The sequence below is a fragment of the Primulina huaijiensis genome, chromosome 6 (genome assembly GCF_012295235.1).
Source record: "Primulina huaijiensis isolate GDHJ02 chromosome 6, ASM1229523v2, whole genome shotgun sequence".
NCBI lineage: Eukaryota > Viridiplantae > Streptophyta > Magnoliopsida > Lamiales > Gesneriaceae > Primulina > Primulina huaijiensis.
The window spans coordinates 17,845,445-17,863,822 of record NC_133311.1 but is presented as its reverse complement, the minus strand read 5'-3'; the positions used below and the strand labels follow the sequence as shown (position 1 = coordinate 17,863,822).

At 31.6% G+C, this 18,378-nt stretch overlaps 2 protein-coding genes across 2 annotated transcripts; both read right to left on the bottom strand.

Annotated features, from left to right (window-relative positions):
* Window positions 1-5,084: 5,084 nt before the first annotated feature.
* Window positions 5,085-7,785, bottom strand: LOC140978871 (protein NRT1/ PTR FAMILY 1.2-like). Its single transcript, XM_073444110.1, has 4 exons — window positions 7,542-7,785; window positions 7,152-7,369; window positions 6,198-6,742; window positions 5,085-5,965 (listed from the first exon to the last, which is right to left on the bottom strand). Exons 1-4 carry the CDS (start codon window positions 7,645-7,647, stop codon window positions 5,137-5,139), a joined length of 1,698 nt encoding a protein of 565 aa, XP_073300211.1. The 5' UTR covers window positions 7,648-7,785; the 3' UTR covers window positions 5,085-5,136.
* A 4,334-nt stretch (window positions 7,786-12,119) lies between these two features.
* Window positions 12,120-14,931, bottom strand: LOC140979352 (protein NRT1/ PTR FAMILY 1.2-like). The gene is made up of 4 exons (XM_073444709.1): window positions 14,718-14,931; window positions 14,182-14,399; window positions 13,345-13,892; window positions 12,120-13,093 (listed from the first exon to the last, which is right to left on the bottom strand). The coding sequence occupies exons 1-4, from the start codon at window positions 14,824-14,826 to the stop codon at window positions 12,265-12,267; spliced, it is 1,704 nt and encodes a 567-aa protein (XP_073300810.1). The 5' UTR covers window positions 14,827-14,931; the 3' UTR covers window positions 12,120-12,264.
* Between the last annotated feature and the right edge of the window lie 3,447 nt (window positions 14,932-18,378).

Here is an 18,378-nt window from a genome sequence, read left to right as displayed (position 1 = left end):
CCCGATTAAATGGGGTTTTTTAATTAAATATTATTAAAACCAAATAAATGTAACAAAATATAACAAAATGGAGGTTTTTACCGATTTGCAACATTCCCTGGATGCTTCCTCGGATTCAGTGCAAATTGGATTTATCCTATATAAATATAATTTTTATTTTTTCGGGTGATTGTATTTGTATCGGTTCGCTCGATTTTTTTTTTAAAATATTGAAATACGAGAAAAATTTCTCATATTCAAATTTTATTATGATTATTTTTTTATTTCGGTTAACGATTCGGTAAAAAATTGTGTGAGACGGTCTTACTGGTCATATTTTGTATGACATATTTTTTATTTGGGTCATCCATGAAAAAGTATTACTTTTTATGCTAAGAGTATTACTTTTTATTGTGAATATCGGTAGGGTTGACCGTCTCACAGATAAATATTCGTGAGACATTCTGATAAGAGACCTACAACGATTTACCATATAATACACGCATGTCATATTTTTAATAATTAAAAAAGGGATCCGGTCTTTGCTTTAATAAATTAAACAATTTAAGTTAAAATTTTGGTTTATTGATTGTGATATATTTGACACCAAATTTTTTTTAAAAAATATGTTTTTGTCACAAAACTAATGTGAAATCGTCTCATGTGTCAATTTTGTTATGTATATATCTGACTCAACCCAACTCATATTATTTTTCACTACAAATATGGATCAGATCAAAATAAACCAAAATATGTAATTGAATGAACTACACATAAGAAAAAATATTTTACATAATTTCTCAAAATAATTTATTCAACAGTCAATATTAATTAAAATATATTCTTCTTCCGTTTTTTGAAGCAAAGTCATCAATTATATCATCGTATAAAATATTCTCCAATATATATATTTTTTCATGCAGACGATCGCTAAACAATTCAATCTTTCTCGACTCATTTTTGTTCTCAAATAAAATTTCAAAAATTTTCAACAATCTATACATCCTTTGATAAATTTTTTTCATCACAGTTAAATCTGCTACCTTATGAATCAAATTCAAAACTGCTGACAATAATAATTTTTTAAAAATGAATGGTCTCCTCCAAAGCGGGGCCCTGGGAAAGGGCATCCCCTGTAACGAACAAAAAATGTTCGTACGTCGTTAAATGAATGTTTCAAATTAAAACCAAATATGCATATTAATGAGTGCAAAATAAGTCTACAATAGAAAAACTAATTTGATTAAATTCAATTAATTAATCACCAAACATACCATATGATATAAACATCTCAGCTCTTTACCTAAATCGTTTGCCTATGTGTGTGATTTTTTGTTGGTCCAAGAATTTTTTAATTTTTTTATGACGTAGAAACTCGCAACCATTATCTATGTTTGCGTATTAGGTAAACTCTCGAGCTAAAACAGTAGTTTGAACGTTATCCAGGGAAACCGCATCCGACGAGCCCGAAAAAATGTTGATAGGGGAATTAAACTCACGATTATAAGTCAAATACTTACTTATTTTATCAACTAAAATACTACCTTTAGCCTGGTCCAAGAATTCTAAATATTTTGTAGTATGATTGTTATGAACGAGAAAGATCAATGTATAATATTTATGGATAAGTATTTATAACTATTCATGAATTTATATAAAAAAAGATATCTAATTTATATATTGGAAATAATGTAGAAAATAAAGCTAATCACGGTTAGTAGGAACTATGGAACCGAAACCAAAATCACCTTTAAAAAATCGGAATCGAAACCGGTTCGATTTCAAAACCAGAACCTTGAGCTTACGGTTCAGTTGCGATTTTTACAAGAAGGAACTGAAACAGTGAAGAAACCAGGAACCATAAATTAATCTTAATTTTTAAGAGTTTGTGATATATATATGGACATGTTAAATTAGAGCTATTATATTTTTAAATATTGATCAACTATTTTTTAATAAACGACCTCAAGTATATGACTATTTTATTTTTTAATTTTGACTATTTTATTTTTTAAGAAAATGATCACCTCAAATGATTTGAGAAAATCATTTTTTTTAAAAACAGATGACCAAAATTATTTTATAAATTTCTCCGTTAAATTATGCAATAAATTATTTGATCCATATAAATTAAATTTCCCCGTATTTTAATTTCTTTTTAAATAAACTAAATATTATATTAATTTGTAAACAAATTAGATTTACTTTCCCACGTATTTTATCATTATTCTTCTTCTTTTTTTTTAAATTTAAATGAATATGTTCAAACCAGTATAATAACAGGTAAAAACTAGGGGTGTCAATCGGGTCGGGTGGATCGGGTTTCAAGTCAACCCGCAGATTATTATTGTTATTTTTCAACCCGAACCCAAACGAATCTCAAAACTCCTAACCCGAACACGAACTCGTCTAACTCGACTCAACCCGTCTAACCCGCCTAACCCGAATTTTATTTATTTTTTTTAAAAATTAATGANACTTTTTATTGTGAATATCGGTAGGGTTGACCGTCTCACAGATAAATATTCGTGAGACATTCTGATAAGAGACCTACAACGATTTACCATATAATACACGCATGTCATATTTTTAATAATTAAAAAAGGGATCCGGTCTTTGCTTTAATAAATTAAACAATTTAAGTTAAAATTTTGGTTTATTGATTGTGATATATTTGACACCAAATTTTTTTTAAAAAATATGTTTTTGTCACAAAACTAATGTGAAATCGTCTCATGTGTCAATTTTGTTATGTATATATCTGACTCAACCCAACTCATATTATTTTTCACTACAAATATGGATCAGATCAAAATAAACCAAAATATGTAATTGAATGAACTACACATAAGAAAAAATATTTTACATAATTTCTCAAAATAATTTATTCAACAGTCAATATTAATTAAAATATATTCTTCTTCCGTTTTTTGAAGCAAAGTCATCAATTATATCATCGTATAAAATATTCTCCAATATATATATTTTTTCATGCAGACGATCGCTAAACAATTCAATCTTTCTCGACTCATTTTTGTTCTCAAATAAAATTTCAAAAATTTTCAACAATCTATACATCCTTTGATAAATTTTTTTCATCACAGTTAAATCTGCTACCTTATGAATCAAATTCAAAACTGCTGACAATAATAATTTTTTAAAAATGAATGGTCTCCTCCAAAGCGGGGCCCTGGGAAAGGGCATCCCCTGTAACGAACAAAAAATGTTCGTACGTCGTTAAATGAATGTTTCAAATTAAAACCAAATATGCATATTAATGAGTGCAAAATAAGTCTACAATAGAAAAACTAATTTGATTAAATTCAATTAATTAATCACCAAACATACCATATGATATAAACATCTCAGCTCTTTACCTAAATCGTTTGCCTATGTGTGTGATTTTTTGTTGGTCCAAGAATTTTTTAATTTTTTTATGACGTAGAAACTCGCAACCATTATCTATGTTTGCGTATTAGGTAAACTCTCGAGCTAAAACAGTAGTTTGAACGTTATCCAGGGAAACCGCATCCGACGAGCCCGAAAAAATGTTGATAGGGGAATTAAACTCACGATTATAAGTCAAATACTTACTTATTTTATCAACTAAAATACTACCTTTAGCCTGGTCCAAGAATTCTAAATATTTTGTAGTATGATTGTTATGAACGAGAAAGATCAATGTATAATATTTATGGATAAGTATTTATAACTATTCATGAATTTATATAAAAAAAGATATCTAATTTATATATTGGAAATAATGTAGAAAATAAAGCTAATCACGGTTAGTAGGAACTATGGAACCGAAACCAAAATCACCTTTAAAAAATCGGAATCGAAACCGGTTCGATTTCAAAACCAGAACCTTGAGCTTACGGTTCAGTTGCGATTTTTACAAGAAGGAACTGAAACAGTGAAGAAACCAGGAACCATAAATTAATCTTAATTTTTAAGAGTTTGTGATATATATATGGACATGTTAAATTAGAGCTATTATATTTTTAAATATTGATCAACTATTTTTTAATAAACGACCTCAAGTATATGACTATTTTATTTTTTAATTTTGACTATTTTATTTTTTAAGAAAATGATCACCTCAAATGATTTGAGAAAATCATTTTTTTTAAAAACAGATGACCAAAATTATTTTATAAATTTCTCCGTTAAATTATGCAATAAATTATTTGATCCATATAAATTAAATTTCCCCGTATTTTAATTTCTTTTTAAATAAACTAAATATTATATTAATTTGTAAACAAATTAGATTTACTTTCCCACGTATTTTATCATTATTCTTCTTCTTTTTTTTTAAATTTAAATGAATATGTTCAAACCAGTATAATAACAGGTAAAAACTAGGGGTGTCAATCGGGTCGGGTGGATCGGGTTTCAAGTCAACCCGCAGATTATTATTGTTATTTTTCAACCCGAACCCAAACGAATCTCAAAACTCCTAACCCGAACACGAACTCGTCTAACTCGACTCAACCCGTCTAACCCGCCTAACCCGAATTTTATTTATTTTTTTTAAAAATTAATGAAAAAAATAATAATATTTTAATTTAAACACATAATAACAACATTTTCAATTTAAATTTGAAAGTTTAATTGTATAAAATTAAAAATATATTTACTAAATCAAATAAACAATTGTTAAAAAAATAAAAAATATACAAAATAAATATTAAATGATGAAAATTTATCATATAAATATACAATAAATTTTGTTCAAACATATAATATATAAAAATATAAGTAATATTTTAAAGTTTTCGTGTCAACCCGCGACCCAACCTGAAACCCGTCTAACCTGACACTAACCTAAACCCACCCAACCCGAACTCGACCCGAAAACTCTAACCCGAACCTGATTTTTTCGTGTTGTGTCGTGTCGTGTCAGATTGACGGGTCGTGTTGTATTTTGCCATCTCTAGTAAAAACTTATCCGGAACGCTAAAAAACGGGAACCATGACGATATCCAAGCGGCTCAGTTCCGATTTTACCCTTTAGTTGGAACCGACAGCAGTATTAGAACTGGGGTCAGATTCTGGTACAAAAGATAANAAAAAAAAAAAAAAAAAAAAAAAAAAAAAAAAAAAAAAAAACCACCGCTAGAATTAAAGGAAACAAATTCTGGGAAACAAGACTCAGAACTCGTCGTCCTCTTCTGCAAGATTTCTTTCCCCTTTCAATGGACCATAAGCACTGCTACAAACAAGAAAATACACCATATTAGCCATACTCAACCCCGCAAGAACCAAGTAGTAATAATCATAGTGACCCTTATCAATATCGTTCGAAATCCAGCTCTCGCGCTCGCCTTCTTTTGAGATCACATCGACACAATTCAGTATAAAACTCGCAACCAAATTCGCCAAAGCCAGTCCAATCCCATTCAGTGTTGCAGCTATACACCACATACTTCTCGGAAGTTCCGAAAAATAGAACTCGTTTTGTGCGATAGCGTTCGAGGCCTCTGCAAAGCCTGTGAGGCAATATTGTGGTATGAGCCACATTGCTGACATGTTGGCAGCAACTACGGTTCGCCGTTTGCTTTCGACAGCAGCTGTAACCAGCATGGCAATAAATGAGAGAAATATCCCGAATCCCATTCTCGTTCTAGAAGTGATTCCAACGCGCCGCCCCCTGACTCTGGATGCTAAGGGAAGAAACACACGGTCGTAGAGAATGACCCATATTATGACCGATAGGACCGTAAATATGCCAAAAGAGGCCGCAGGAAACTCAAAAGACGATATTTTTCTGTCCATTGATGCGGCTTGGAGTACTAGAAATGAGGGCTGGCTTACGTTTACAAACATGATCATTCCTGAAGACCATATCGGGATCACTCGAAGTAGTGACTTGAGCTCCTCGACTTGATCTACAGTGCACAGATTACTAGAATTTGTAGCGATCCCATTTGCTGTTATGTCCCACTGTGGATCTTTAACTACGCAAGCCTTGTTAAGAAACCTGAAAACATTCAACATAAAGTTCTGGCTTTCAGCGAGGTTTGATCCAGTTTTAGGTGAATTTAAAATTTCATGAGTTAACTCGTCCAATAGTTCAAAAGTTTCGCACTTTAATTTCGTTGATTATCCCCCTCCCAAGAATCCCTGGATCCACCCGTGACTCGCTCGTCTATTAGCTCGGCACATGAAAGAGGGAAAAATTTATAAATCTCATCACTCTGAATGTCATTCACCTGAGCTTCCGACTGGGAGGAATTTTTGACGAGCCGTTCTTGCGATGATACAAGACATCTGTTTTATCAGACAGTTTGACATGCCGGTTTCTATAAGAAGCTACGACGACCTTTACAAAATTTGTTACGAAGCTTGTTTTACTATCCGGATTGATGTACCATGAGGAAGCCGAGAAGTAGACAAAAACGGCAAGCAACATCAGCAACGCGGGGACGGCGAAACCAACGCTCCATCCCAAGTTGTCTTGAATGTAAATGACACATGTGAAGGCAATGAGGATGGAGAAAGTGTAGGACACATAGTACCAGCTGAAATAGCTATCTTTTACGCATAAATTCTTCTTGAAATTCCCTTTTCGGAGTTGATTTGCACCGAAGGCTAACGCCGAGGATCGGACTCCTCCAGCTCCGATGGAAATTAGGCCGAGCGAGCCGCACAAGAAGACAAACTGGGGGATCGAGGGGGAGCATAAATGGGCGGATTCATCGCACGGAGGCGGTTTCGCATTTGGGATTACCGTAGTTAACCACAAATGAACAAGTCCCTACAGGGGTATATTTGATCAAACAAGCATTTACTAGAAATACTATATCAAATTCATGTATGCAACACTGAAATTATAAAAAAAAACTGAATCCTTCACGTTTCCAATGCAATGTTAAACATTGACGTGCGGCACAAAAAAAAAGTAAAAATTTACAAGTTATTGTGTGACTCGAAGGCTGAAATTTTCCCACAGCCTAAGGAATTGCATTTGACAAATGAATTTAGATTTGGGAAAAAAAATATATGAGAGAAGGATTTCAAAAGTCAACTTATCTAATCGCATTTGACAGATGAATTTAGATTCTGCGAAACAGGCCGACTATGTTCCATAGTCTCGAACGGAAATTACCAAACAGCACTAAACAAGAAGTGATTTCTTATATATAAAAAAGAAATAAAAAAAATACCACAAAGCAAATCATGGATCCAACTCCGATGGCATAAAACTGGCCCAAGAAAGAATCTGCAACGATAGCCCAGATAATTGGCATGAAATTTGTTGCTGACGACCAAAAAAACAATACATTTGACGCAGTGGTCATTCCCATATGATACTGTCCCATCAAATAAACTGTCATATTTGGACTCAGCCCAAACGTTGCCATCTTCTCCAATCCTTCAGTCCCTGTCATAATTTATTATAATAATAAAAAAGAAGAAGTAAAACTTCAAATCAATTGACACAAATATCATCCCTTTAATCCCATTTTTGAGTCAAAACCAGAACAAATTTCCCAGTGATTATCTACTGAAATAATCTCAAGTATCAATCAAGAAACAGAAACTAGCTAGTGTACCAATGATAAAGGGCAAAGTTCTGAAGCCACCCTTGTTATTATCGACCTCATTGTTACGACTCCTCAACTCCAGAAGAGGCACCACTTCTCCCTCTTCCTCGATCATTTTCTTCTCTATTTCTGATCACACAGATGTGTGTGTTTTATACAAGCACGAGAAATAGTGTTAAATATGATGCAAATCCATGGTGACAGCGATGGAGGAGACATGGATCTTTTATGTGGAGTACAAGTGTAAATAACATGAACAGATGTGGACCTTTTGGATTGTACGTGTGTCTTCCAAACCTGGAGGCCCTTAGAATTTGGTTTTATTGTGTGGTCATCAAGCATACTTGCACTGATCTACTATGTTCTTTGCCACGCGACATGAAATTTAATGTGAAATTTGATATTTAATATATTGATTTTTTATATAACGACAGATTCGCTGTGAAAGTAGTCAAAAGGTCACATCAGCCTCGAGGATAAAGGAACCATTGCGCCAGAAATGGGGAGAGGCGAATGGCGATGGCACAAACTTTGGCAAATTTTTCTATTTTCTCTGCTTAACCTTCTTTTTGGATGACTAGTGATTTTCGTTATTGTTTGACAAACTTGTATGTGATGATTTTTTTAAATAAAATTTACAAGTTTCCTCGTACAAAAAAAAAAAAAACTACATTTGGTGAACATAAATGTCACTCATTCTTCGTATACTGTTCATACTTGATTATTGGCATAGGATGTGGTTTATTAAATTTGTTATGTACAATATAATTGGTCGGAGTAATTTTTTATTCGAGTGTTTTTATAAAAATATAAAGAGTGATAAAAAGGGAAATCTTGGAAAAGAAAATCTGGAATATTTTAAATGAGACCAGAGTTCATCTCTCATTGAATATCTATATATCATATTATAATATAGAAATCTAGAATAATTAATTTTGATGTTATTGTATAATTTTTTATAAACCAAAAATCTTCTCTATGAAATTAAAAAAAATACTTTATCTTCATTTAATTAAAAAATCGTAAAAATCTATTTTATTAAATTTTTTCTTTATTTAGACTATCATCTCAATAAAATATTCCTTTATTTTTATCTATACTTTTAAATTTTTAAATGATCATATAATCTATAACATAAATAAAATTTTGGAAAAATATTTTAAAATTTTCCAGTTTTGATATAATCTATATATCTATCATATGTCAATAAAATATTTATTTATCTTTATCAATACTTTTAAAATTTTAAATTATCATATCACCTTTAATAACGTTTCAAAAAAACATTATTTAATGTTAAAAAAGTTTAATATGTATGCATATATCGCATGTAAAGATATGCTAGTTATAATAAGAATAATGTTAAAGGTACAACCAATATATCGTTACAACGATATTCATAACCATTATATCGCGAAATTTTAGTGTTATATCGCGAGATTTTGTATTCCATATATCGTTACAACGATATTCACAACCATTATATCGCGAGATTTTAGTGTTATATCGCGAGATTTTAGTGTTATATCGCGAGATTTTGTATTCCATATATAGTGAAATTTTAACAAATTGAATTTTTGCATTGAATTTTTTGTGTTATACAAATTGATGTACAAATATGGATGTACATGTAGAATCACTCTTATAATAATAACTAGATTACAAGATCATCCTACCCGTTTTATACATATAAATTTATTATAATATTTATATCGATAATAATAACTAGATTACAAGATCATCCTACCCGTTTTATACATATAAATTTATTATAATATTTATATCGACAAGTAATGTTTATATAAAAGATTTTGGAGATTATAATAAGATTAAGAATTCTAGAGGTGATTTTTAATAAGGATTTTGACGATAAATATTTAGCACTATTGCTCACTTGCATACATATTAAAAAAATTTGATATTAAATATTTTTTTTTGAATTTCGAGATATTATGTTAAAAAACTTCAAAACTATAGATAAAGATTAAAAAAAAAGTATTTGTTAGGATATGATAGATTTAAATAAGATGAAAATTTGCTAAAATATGTATAATAAAATTCAATAAAATATATAATTTATAATTCGAAAAAATAATATTTTTGGTTTATCAGAAAACAAACCATGACACCAAATTTTCTAAGCCCCTAAACTTTAATGACATTATGATAATTATCATCTTTCACACGCTATGCGAGCATAAATATTAAAAAAAATTGGTATTACATGAATTTTTTTGTGAATTCGATATATTAGATTAAAATTTAACTTTTAAATTACTTTTTATAATAATTTTTTATGTTATGAATGATATCATAATGTTTATGGACACTCAAGGACTTCTTAGACAAGGGTCTGGACACCAATCGGGTCGAGTCGGAACGTTAAGATCTGGAATACCCCGTGGTTGTCGAACAAAAATAACCCGTATATGAATCAGTGTGTCCCCCGGGCTAAAAAACCCTACTGTGGACTCATTGAGAAGCACTGCGAATGGGTCTTGAGATATCGGTATCGTCGAGGATCTTTCCAGTGATCGAGATCAATGGCTAATACTATCCATTCTTTTAAGCCGATATGATTGTGAGGACGATTGGTTGTGTCTTGATGATAATAGGGGGGGTTTATACCATGAAGAGTGGATACAAAGCTCTCTCATAGAAATCATTTGGCACCCCAAAAAAGTTCGGGGATCAATTGGAAATCTGTTTGGTCCATGAAAATCCCAGCAAAAATCCGAAATTTTATGTGGAGGGCACTCATTCTGCCTTCCTACAATGCGAGCACTAAAACTTCGTTGGGTAAATGTGACTAAGTGGTGTCCCCTTTGCCATAATGAATCAGAAGATCAATTCCATGTTTTGCTTTCTTGTTCTTATGTCATTAATGTGTGGTGTCTTTCTTCCCTTGGGGGATGTGAGATCTTTTGTTGATCGGTGGAGTTTGGTCGTGTCCACAAGAAGTGATGGTGAGGTTGAAATTATAGTTAAAATGTTATATGACAAAATAGGAATGATGTGTTGTGGAATGGCAAGTGTAAAAAACTCATAAACAATGGATAAAAATTGTTGCCTACGAGGAAAAAAACTTTGTAGAATATAGCGTTGTTAAACCGTCTGTTGTTTTTAACGTGAAAAACAACGATAAAATGAGTGGGTCTCATGTGAGACCGTCTCACGGATCTTAATCTGTGAGACGGGTCAACCCTACTCATATTCTCAATAAAAAGTAATACTCTTAGCATAAAAAGTAATACTTTTTCATGGATGACCCAAATAAAAGATCCGTCTCACAAATACGACCCGTGAGACCGTCTCACACAAGTTTTTGCCCGATAAAAAATTGTTAGTCTTTTTTAGGGACACAATATTTATAAGATGTTTCACAAATGTGAAAAACCATTGTTTTGATAGTGAAAAATTATTAAAAACCATTGTCATTTTTATATTTATTATATTTTTTGTTGTTTACCTGTTAATTAAACATTGAGCATCATCTCATTGAACTACTAGTTACAAACTTGTGTGAGACAGTCTCACGGGTGGTATTTTGTGAGACTGATATCTTATTTGGGTCATCCATGAAAAAATATTACTTTTTATGCTAAGAGTATTACTTTTTATTGTGAATATCGGTAGGATTGACCCGTCTTACAGATAAGATTCGTGAGACCGTCTTACAAAAGACCTACTATAAAATATATAAACATGTCAAACAAATGCAAAAAAAAAAATATATATTATCATCACATACAAATCAAAACAATAACTATTTTAAATATCGATAAACATTTACTTTTGCTATGCCCTGACTGGATTCGTAGTTGCTTGACTAAAATAAAGATATCAGACTAAAACACGTATAAAAGACCACAATCACGAATAAACAAATATACATTTTCAAATTTCCTCAAACTAAAAAAATGTTCAACGCTCATATTATAAATATATAATAAAAAATGTGATGAAAGTAATAGGAGAATGTTAATAAGAATGAATGTTGGAAATGTCTATTCCATTCTCGCCTTATTTTAACGTACTAAACATGCACTAAACAAAAACAGATGAAATATTTTTGTACAAATAATCCGATGTTACCCCCTACGGCAATGCCCTAAAAGTTGACATTTATTAATATATATGAGTTAAAAATAAAAATAAAAATTTATTGACTCCACATCTATTGATTACTATTCACATTTGGATGCACTTGGACGATGCTTGTTGAGATCAAATAGAAGGTCATGATCGATTCATAGCTCATATGCATGGTTGGATCAAGTTAGTACTGAAAAGAATTGTTAGGCTAGTTAAATATAGATGAGTAAGTCTCTTCTGAGACGGTCTCACGAATTTTTATCTGTGAGACGGGTCAACCCTACCGATATTCACAATAAAAAGTAATACTCCTAGCATAAAAAGTAATACTTTTTCATGGATGACTCAAATAAGATATTCGACTTACGAAATTAATCCGTGAGACCGTCTCACAAAGTTTTTGTGAATATATAAATCTAGTTTTAGAAGAAATTTTGGGTTGAAATGAGTATAATTTAAAATTTAAGATAAAATAAAATTTATAATGTCCGATATTGGGGAACTATAGCTCACATATGCAGCCTATGCGGATAAAAGTATGTCATACTCATACCAAAGATATCCTTCTGTATTTTAACTACATTATTTACCAGTTTCAACTGCCAGAATATAAGATTTAAATTCTGGGAAACAAGACTCAGAACTCATCCTCTTCTTCTGCAAGATTTCGTTCCCCTTTCAATGGACCATAAGCACTGCTACAAACAAGGAAATACACCATATTAGCCATACTCAACCCCGCAAGAACCAAGTAGTAATAATCATAGTGACCCTTGTCAATATCGTTTGAAATCCAGCTCTCGTGCCCGCCTTCTTTCGAGATCATATCAACACAATTCAGTATAAAACTTGCAACCAAATTCGCCAAAGCCATCCCAATCCCATTCATTGTTGCAGCTATGCTCCACATACTTCTCGGAAGTTCGGAAAAATAGAACTCGTTTTGTGCGATAGCGTTCAAGGCCTCTGCGAAGCCTGTGAGACTATATTGTGGCACCAGCCACAATGCTGACATGTTGGCAGCGTCCACTGTTCGCCGAATGCTTTCTACTGCCGCTGTAACCAACATGGCAATAAATGAGAGAAATATCCCAAATCCCATTCTTGTTTTAGAACTGATCCGAACCGGCCGCCCCCTGACTGTGGATGCTAATGGAAGAAACACACGATCATAGAGAATAATCCATATAATGGCAGATAGGACCGTCAATGCGCTAAATGAGGCAGCAGGAAACTCAAAAGATGATAATTTTCGGTTCATTGATGCGGCCTGCAGTACTGTGAACGAGGCCTGACAAACATTTACATACATGATCATTCCTGAAGACCATATCGGGATTACTCTTAGTAGCGATTTGAGCTCCTCAACCTGATCTACCGTGCAGAGATTCCACGAATTTGTAGCGAACCCATTTGCCGTTGTGTCGTGCTGTGGATCTTTAACCATGCAAGCCTTGTTAAGAAACCTGAAAACATTCAAAATAAAGTCCAGCAAGGTTAGTTTTAGGTGAATTTAAAATTTCATGTGTTAATATTTTCAAAACTTCAAAAGTTTCGCACTTCAATTTCATTGATTATACCCCTCCAAAGAATCCCTGGATCCACCCCTTATTATACCCCTCCAAAGAATCCCTGGATCCACCCCTTACTCACTCATTCATTAGCTCAGCGCTTGAGGGACAAAATGATAAATCTCATCACTCTGAATCTCACACACCTGAGTTTCCGACTGGGAGGAATATCCGATGAGCCGTTCTTGTGATGATACACGACATCTGTCATATCAGAGAGTTTGAAATGCCGATTTCTGCAAGAAGCTACGGCAACTTTAACAAAATTCGTTACTAAGTTTGTTTTACTCTCCGGTTTGATGTACCATAAGGAAGCCGATAAGAACACAAAAACGGCAAGCAACAACAGCAAGGCGGGGACGGCAAAACCAACTCTCCATCCCATGTTGTCTTGAATGTAAACGATACATGTTAAGGCAACGAGGACGGAGAAACTGTAGGACGCATAGTACCAGGTGAAATAGCTATCTTTTACACATGAATTCTTCTTGAAATTTGTTGTTCTGAGTTGATTTGCACCAAAGGCTAAACACGAGGATCGGATTCCTCCAGCTCCAATGGAAATTAGACCGAGCGAGCTGCACAGGAACACAAACTGGGGAAATGTCGGGGAGCAGCAATGTGTACTGGATTCATCGCATGGAGGCGGCTTCGCATTTGGGATTACCGTAGTGGACCACAGAAGAATTGAACCCTGCAGTAGTATATCAAACAAGCATTTAGTTCACTGAAATTATTTAAAAATTGGATGTTTCACACCGTTCCCCTTGTAAGAAGATATAATAACAATCAATGACAGGAGACAATAAAAGCCTTAAAAAATCCAAATCAAAGTTTCATCTATGATCAAGTTCAGAAAAACACAAGTATTTTCAACTTTCACTTTCTCACCAGTTTTTCAAGGCATCCAATGAAAAAAAAATCGAATTTTGTTCATACCAACTAAGTAGGTACTAAACAAGAAAGATAAATAAATAAATTACCAGAAAGCAAATTATGGTTCCAAATCCGATGGCATAAAACTGGCCTAAGAAAGAATCTGCAATGATAGCCCAGATAATTGGCATAAAATTTGTTGCTGACGACCAAAGAAACAATACATTAGATGCAGTGGTCATTCCCATATGATACTTTCCCATCAAATAAAGTGTCATATTTGGACTCAGCCCAAACGTTGCCATCTTCTCCAATCCTTCGGCCCCTATCATTAATGTATATACGATAAAAAAAAATCAAGTAAAACTTCAAAATTACTATCCATAAATATAAATGAGGGGATAAAGTCATCCCTTTATTTCCATTGAGTAGTTTCCCTTATTTGATCTCGTCTCAAAAAATTCAAGGTAATTCCAATTACATCAAGTCTTCTGTAAATTAAATATATGTTTGAGTCAAAACCGGAACAAATTCCCAGTGATTCATCTAGTGAAATAATGTCAAGTTTCAATCAAGAAACAGAAATTAATGTGCTCACTCGACAAGTTACAGATACAGAAAATACAACACTACTGATACTTACCAAGGATAAATGGCAAAGTTCTGAAGCCACCCTTGTCGATATCATCATCACCACCACCATTAGTACGACTCCCCAACTCCAGAAGTGGCTCTTCCCTTTCTTCTTCCATTACAGAGCACAGGTTATGTATTTTTTTACATAAACAAACAAAATAATAATAAAGGCGGGGATTCAGAGGAAATCAGAGTTAAGCAAATAGATGTAAACCATTGAGGACTTGTGTGCAATGCATGTTTGACTAAAATATTAAATATAAAATGAGTTTTTGTTTCATAAATTTGCAGGCCCTGTCAATTTCTCTTTATTTGATAGTCACACCAATTATATTATATAATGTATAAATCAAATATGAAATTCAATTTTCAATATATTAGATTTCTATATAAAATGTGATTACGCTTCATTTGGAAATTTTTAAATATTCTTTTGCGTTTTTTTAATGATAAATTTAATGTTTCTCCCGATACATAAAATTCATAAATTACTCCCTATAGGAAACTTAGGGTTGTATTTAATGTAGGAAATCTCATTATTATTATTATTATTATTATTATTATTATTATTATTATTATTATTATTTTTAACTATTCAATCCAAACTTTTATATATTACATAAAAGTAGAAAAAATCTACTTCTCACATCGCAATTATATAATTTATATTTATTATTTTGTTAGTCCCAAATATATAGACATGTATGATATTCAATAATATTTTTCTACTATTTTACTAATGTACCCTAATTTAATTCTAGGCATTGTAATTAACTAATTATTGAAAATATAACAAACAATTTATATAAACACTCATGAAATAAGAGTAAAATTTAAATGTTTGTATAATTGAAATTTCGAATGAATATATACGGATAGAATATTATAATGTAAAAAAAAAAAAAGAGAGAGAGAGAGAGAATGCATATGTATATATTAGCCGTACATGTGTACATTTACTGGTATTATTTAATATTATCTCTATCTCAATTTTATATAAATTTTTTTCCCCACACAAATTAAGAGATTTTTAGATGTCAATTATACAAATAACTTTCTATCACAAAAACTCATGTAAGACGGTGTCACGAGTCAATTTTGTAGTGTGATTTGTTATGATTCGTACGTTGGAAGTCATTTTGGTACTAACACTTGAAGTTTATTAGAAATTAAAGCATTAATATATTGTATTATTAGCCTTAGAAGATTTTTAGAAAAAAAGGAATAATAAAAATAATAATAATCCAAATTAATTATGCACACTATTTATGAATAATCGTGTTATACATTCTTTATGTTTACTTTTGTTAAATGTAGATGGATTTAATAATCTCAACAAACGGCCCTTGAATATTCGAGTTGTTAGAATAGATGAATGCTTGACTAATGATTTTATTTCTATTGCTCATCCGAAAAATATTCGAATTGATAGAATAGGTGAATTCTTGAATAATGATTTTGTTTCTCTTATCATTATTTTTCGGATGAGCATGACACACATATTTGCTCAATGCAGTTTACATGACTAGTGTGATTTGTATATTATTACGTTAGCATGAGAGTTTACCCATTATATATTGAAAAATAACGACTATAACTTCCATCATCATCAAAAAAAAATCTCAACAAATGATTGGCATATATTATCTTGATCCATTGGTCGATAACTCTCTCTAGTAATACTCCCCGTAATTTTTTTTATTTTAAAGCTGCTCATTCGTGAATATTTGTCTACTATGAATATCCAAAGACCGTAATATTGATTTCATCATAAATTTTTGTAATTTAAATTAATTTTTAGCTATTCATGTATTTACAATTTAATTATTCTAATAGTTAATTTACACCAAAAAACACATTTAAGTATTTTCAGATAAATTTTTTGATATATTCTATGTTCCATGATGTGTCATCTCGAACATTCTCATAAAGTGTGGGCCCACACTTTATTTATTTTGAAATGGACGGTGGCGCATAGAACATCGGAATATGCCCTCTCCACTACATTATTTATGGTTCACTTAATGGGTTTTTTCTCTTGCATTTTAATTATTTAGCTATTTTTTAAAAAATTGTACAAAACAGATTTAATTCAATTTTGGAGAAAATATTTATTATTCATTTTCCCAGTAGATTAATTTGAGCACTTCACTTCATAGTTTTGTCAAAGAAATTTGAATCACGACCAACAAAATAAATGAAATAAAATAACTAAAAAAAGATGTATATACTACTTAGTGGCCTTAAAAGAACGATATTGGATATCTTAGGCATAATATGGCATCACTATTACTACTAGTTAGTGGTTGAAAAATGATTAAAACTTGTCGATTTCTTTGTTAACAAGCAGTATTAGAGTGTTTTTATAAAGGATGCTGAATCAGGCAGAGTTCCCTATGTAAACAGTAAATACTTGTGCATTTTATCGAGGTACTGAGTGATTTGTATTTATAAAATCTATAAACTCGCAATATAAACATATTAAAATTAGATATTAAATAAAATAATATAAAGTATCGATAAATAACCTAAATTGATAAGAAATCTAATTTTATAAGAAAAAATGGATAATTTTATTTTTGGGTTGAAATGCATATAATCTTAAATTTAAGATAAAATCAAATTATATGCAGTCCCATTTTGAAGAAAGAGTAGGTCTCTTGTGAAACGGTCTCACGAATTTTTATCTGTGAGACAGGTCAACCTTACCGATATTCACAATAAAAAGTAATATTTTTTCATGGATGACCCAAATAAGAGATCCGTTTCACAAAATACGACCCATGAGACCGTCTCACACAAGTTTTTGTCTTGGGAAAATAGAGCTCACACATGCAGCCTATGGGTGGGTTGTTTGTGTCTGGTTCCTCGAACACCTACCTATGTGTTCTGTTAACATGTGTGGTTGCGCCATTAATTTTTTATAAAAGATATAGGTTTTGTTTGGATAAAAGAGTTTGGATTCTTGCCATGATTTTAAATCAAAGGTTTTAAAATGAATAGATTTCAAATGATTAACTCGTTGAATAAATTTGAAATCGAAGCAAAGTAAAATATTTCAAATCCTTCAATTTGATTTTGAGTCAAAGATACTCAATGAATTTGAAATCAGATACACTTAGATTGCACTATATGAATTTTAAATTAATTTGATTGATTTGATGAATTTATGTTGAGTGGACTTTTCAAATCTATGCCGGTACAATATTAATTATGATAAATTTAAAATACATCCAAGATGAATGTCATTTCAAATCCACATTTAAAATAGATTCTTCTTTCATTATAAATCAAATTCCCTCTTCTAAACACAGCCTTAAATCATTCAATCCAAATACAAGTAAAAGATCACACGAGTTTAAATATGAATATAATACATAAATGAAAATAAGGGGGTAACTTTATTTTGAGTACAATTAGAAATTAATATGTAATTAGCCCTAATTTAATTTAATTTGAAGGTAAAAGTAGAGCAGGAATAACAGGATACATTAGCGGCTAGTGATGGTATGTGGACCTTCTGATTAGTACAGCATAGATTTATTAAAACACGATGATTAGACATAAAGCAAACTTGCACTCCCACTCGTGCACAATGCCTATTATCATGATCATCGAAATCATGTCGACTATATATTATTAAGATATCATAGCATGGATTGGATACC

Bases quoted from the DNA above. Each gene is read 5' to 3' on its own strand.
- LOC140978871 (XM_073444110.1), bottom strand. From the start codon at position 7,647: ATGATCGAGGAAGAGGGAGAAGTGGTGCCTCTTCTGGAGTTGAGGAGT. The intron at 7,370-7,541 runs GTACACTAGCTA...AAATTATGACAG, and splicing joins AACTTTGCCCTTTATCATTG to GGACTGAAGGATTGGAGAAG. The intron at 5,966-6,197 runs GTGAATGACATT...GAATGTTTTCAG, and splicing joins CCTCCCAGTCGGAAGCTCAG to GTTTCTTAACAAGGCTTGCG.
- LOC140979352 (XM_073444709.1), bottom strand. From the start codon at position 14,826: ATGGAAGAAGAAAGGGAAGAGCCACTTCTGGAGTTGGGGAGTCGTACT. The intron at 13,893-14,181 runs GTAATTTATTTA...ATACTACTGCAG, and splicing joins GAACCATAATTTGCTTTCTG to GGTTCAATTCTTCTGTGGTC. The intron at 13,094-13,344 runs GTGTGTGAGATT...GAATGTTTTCAG, and splicing joins CCTCCCAGTCGGAAACTCAG to GTTTCTTAACAAGGCTTGCA.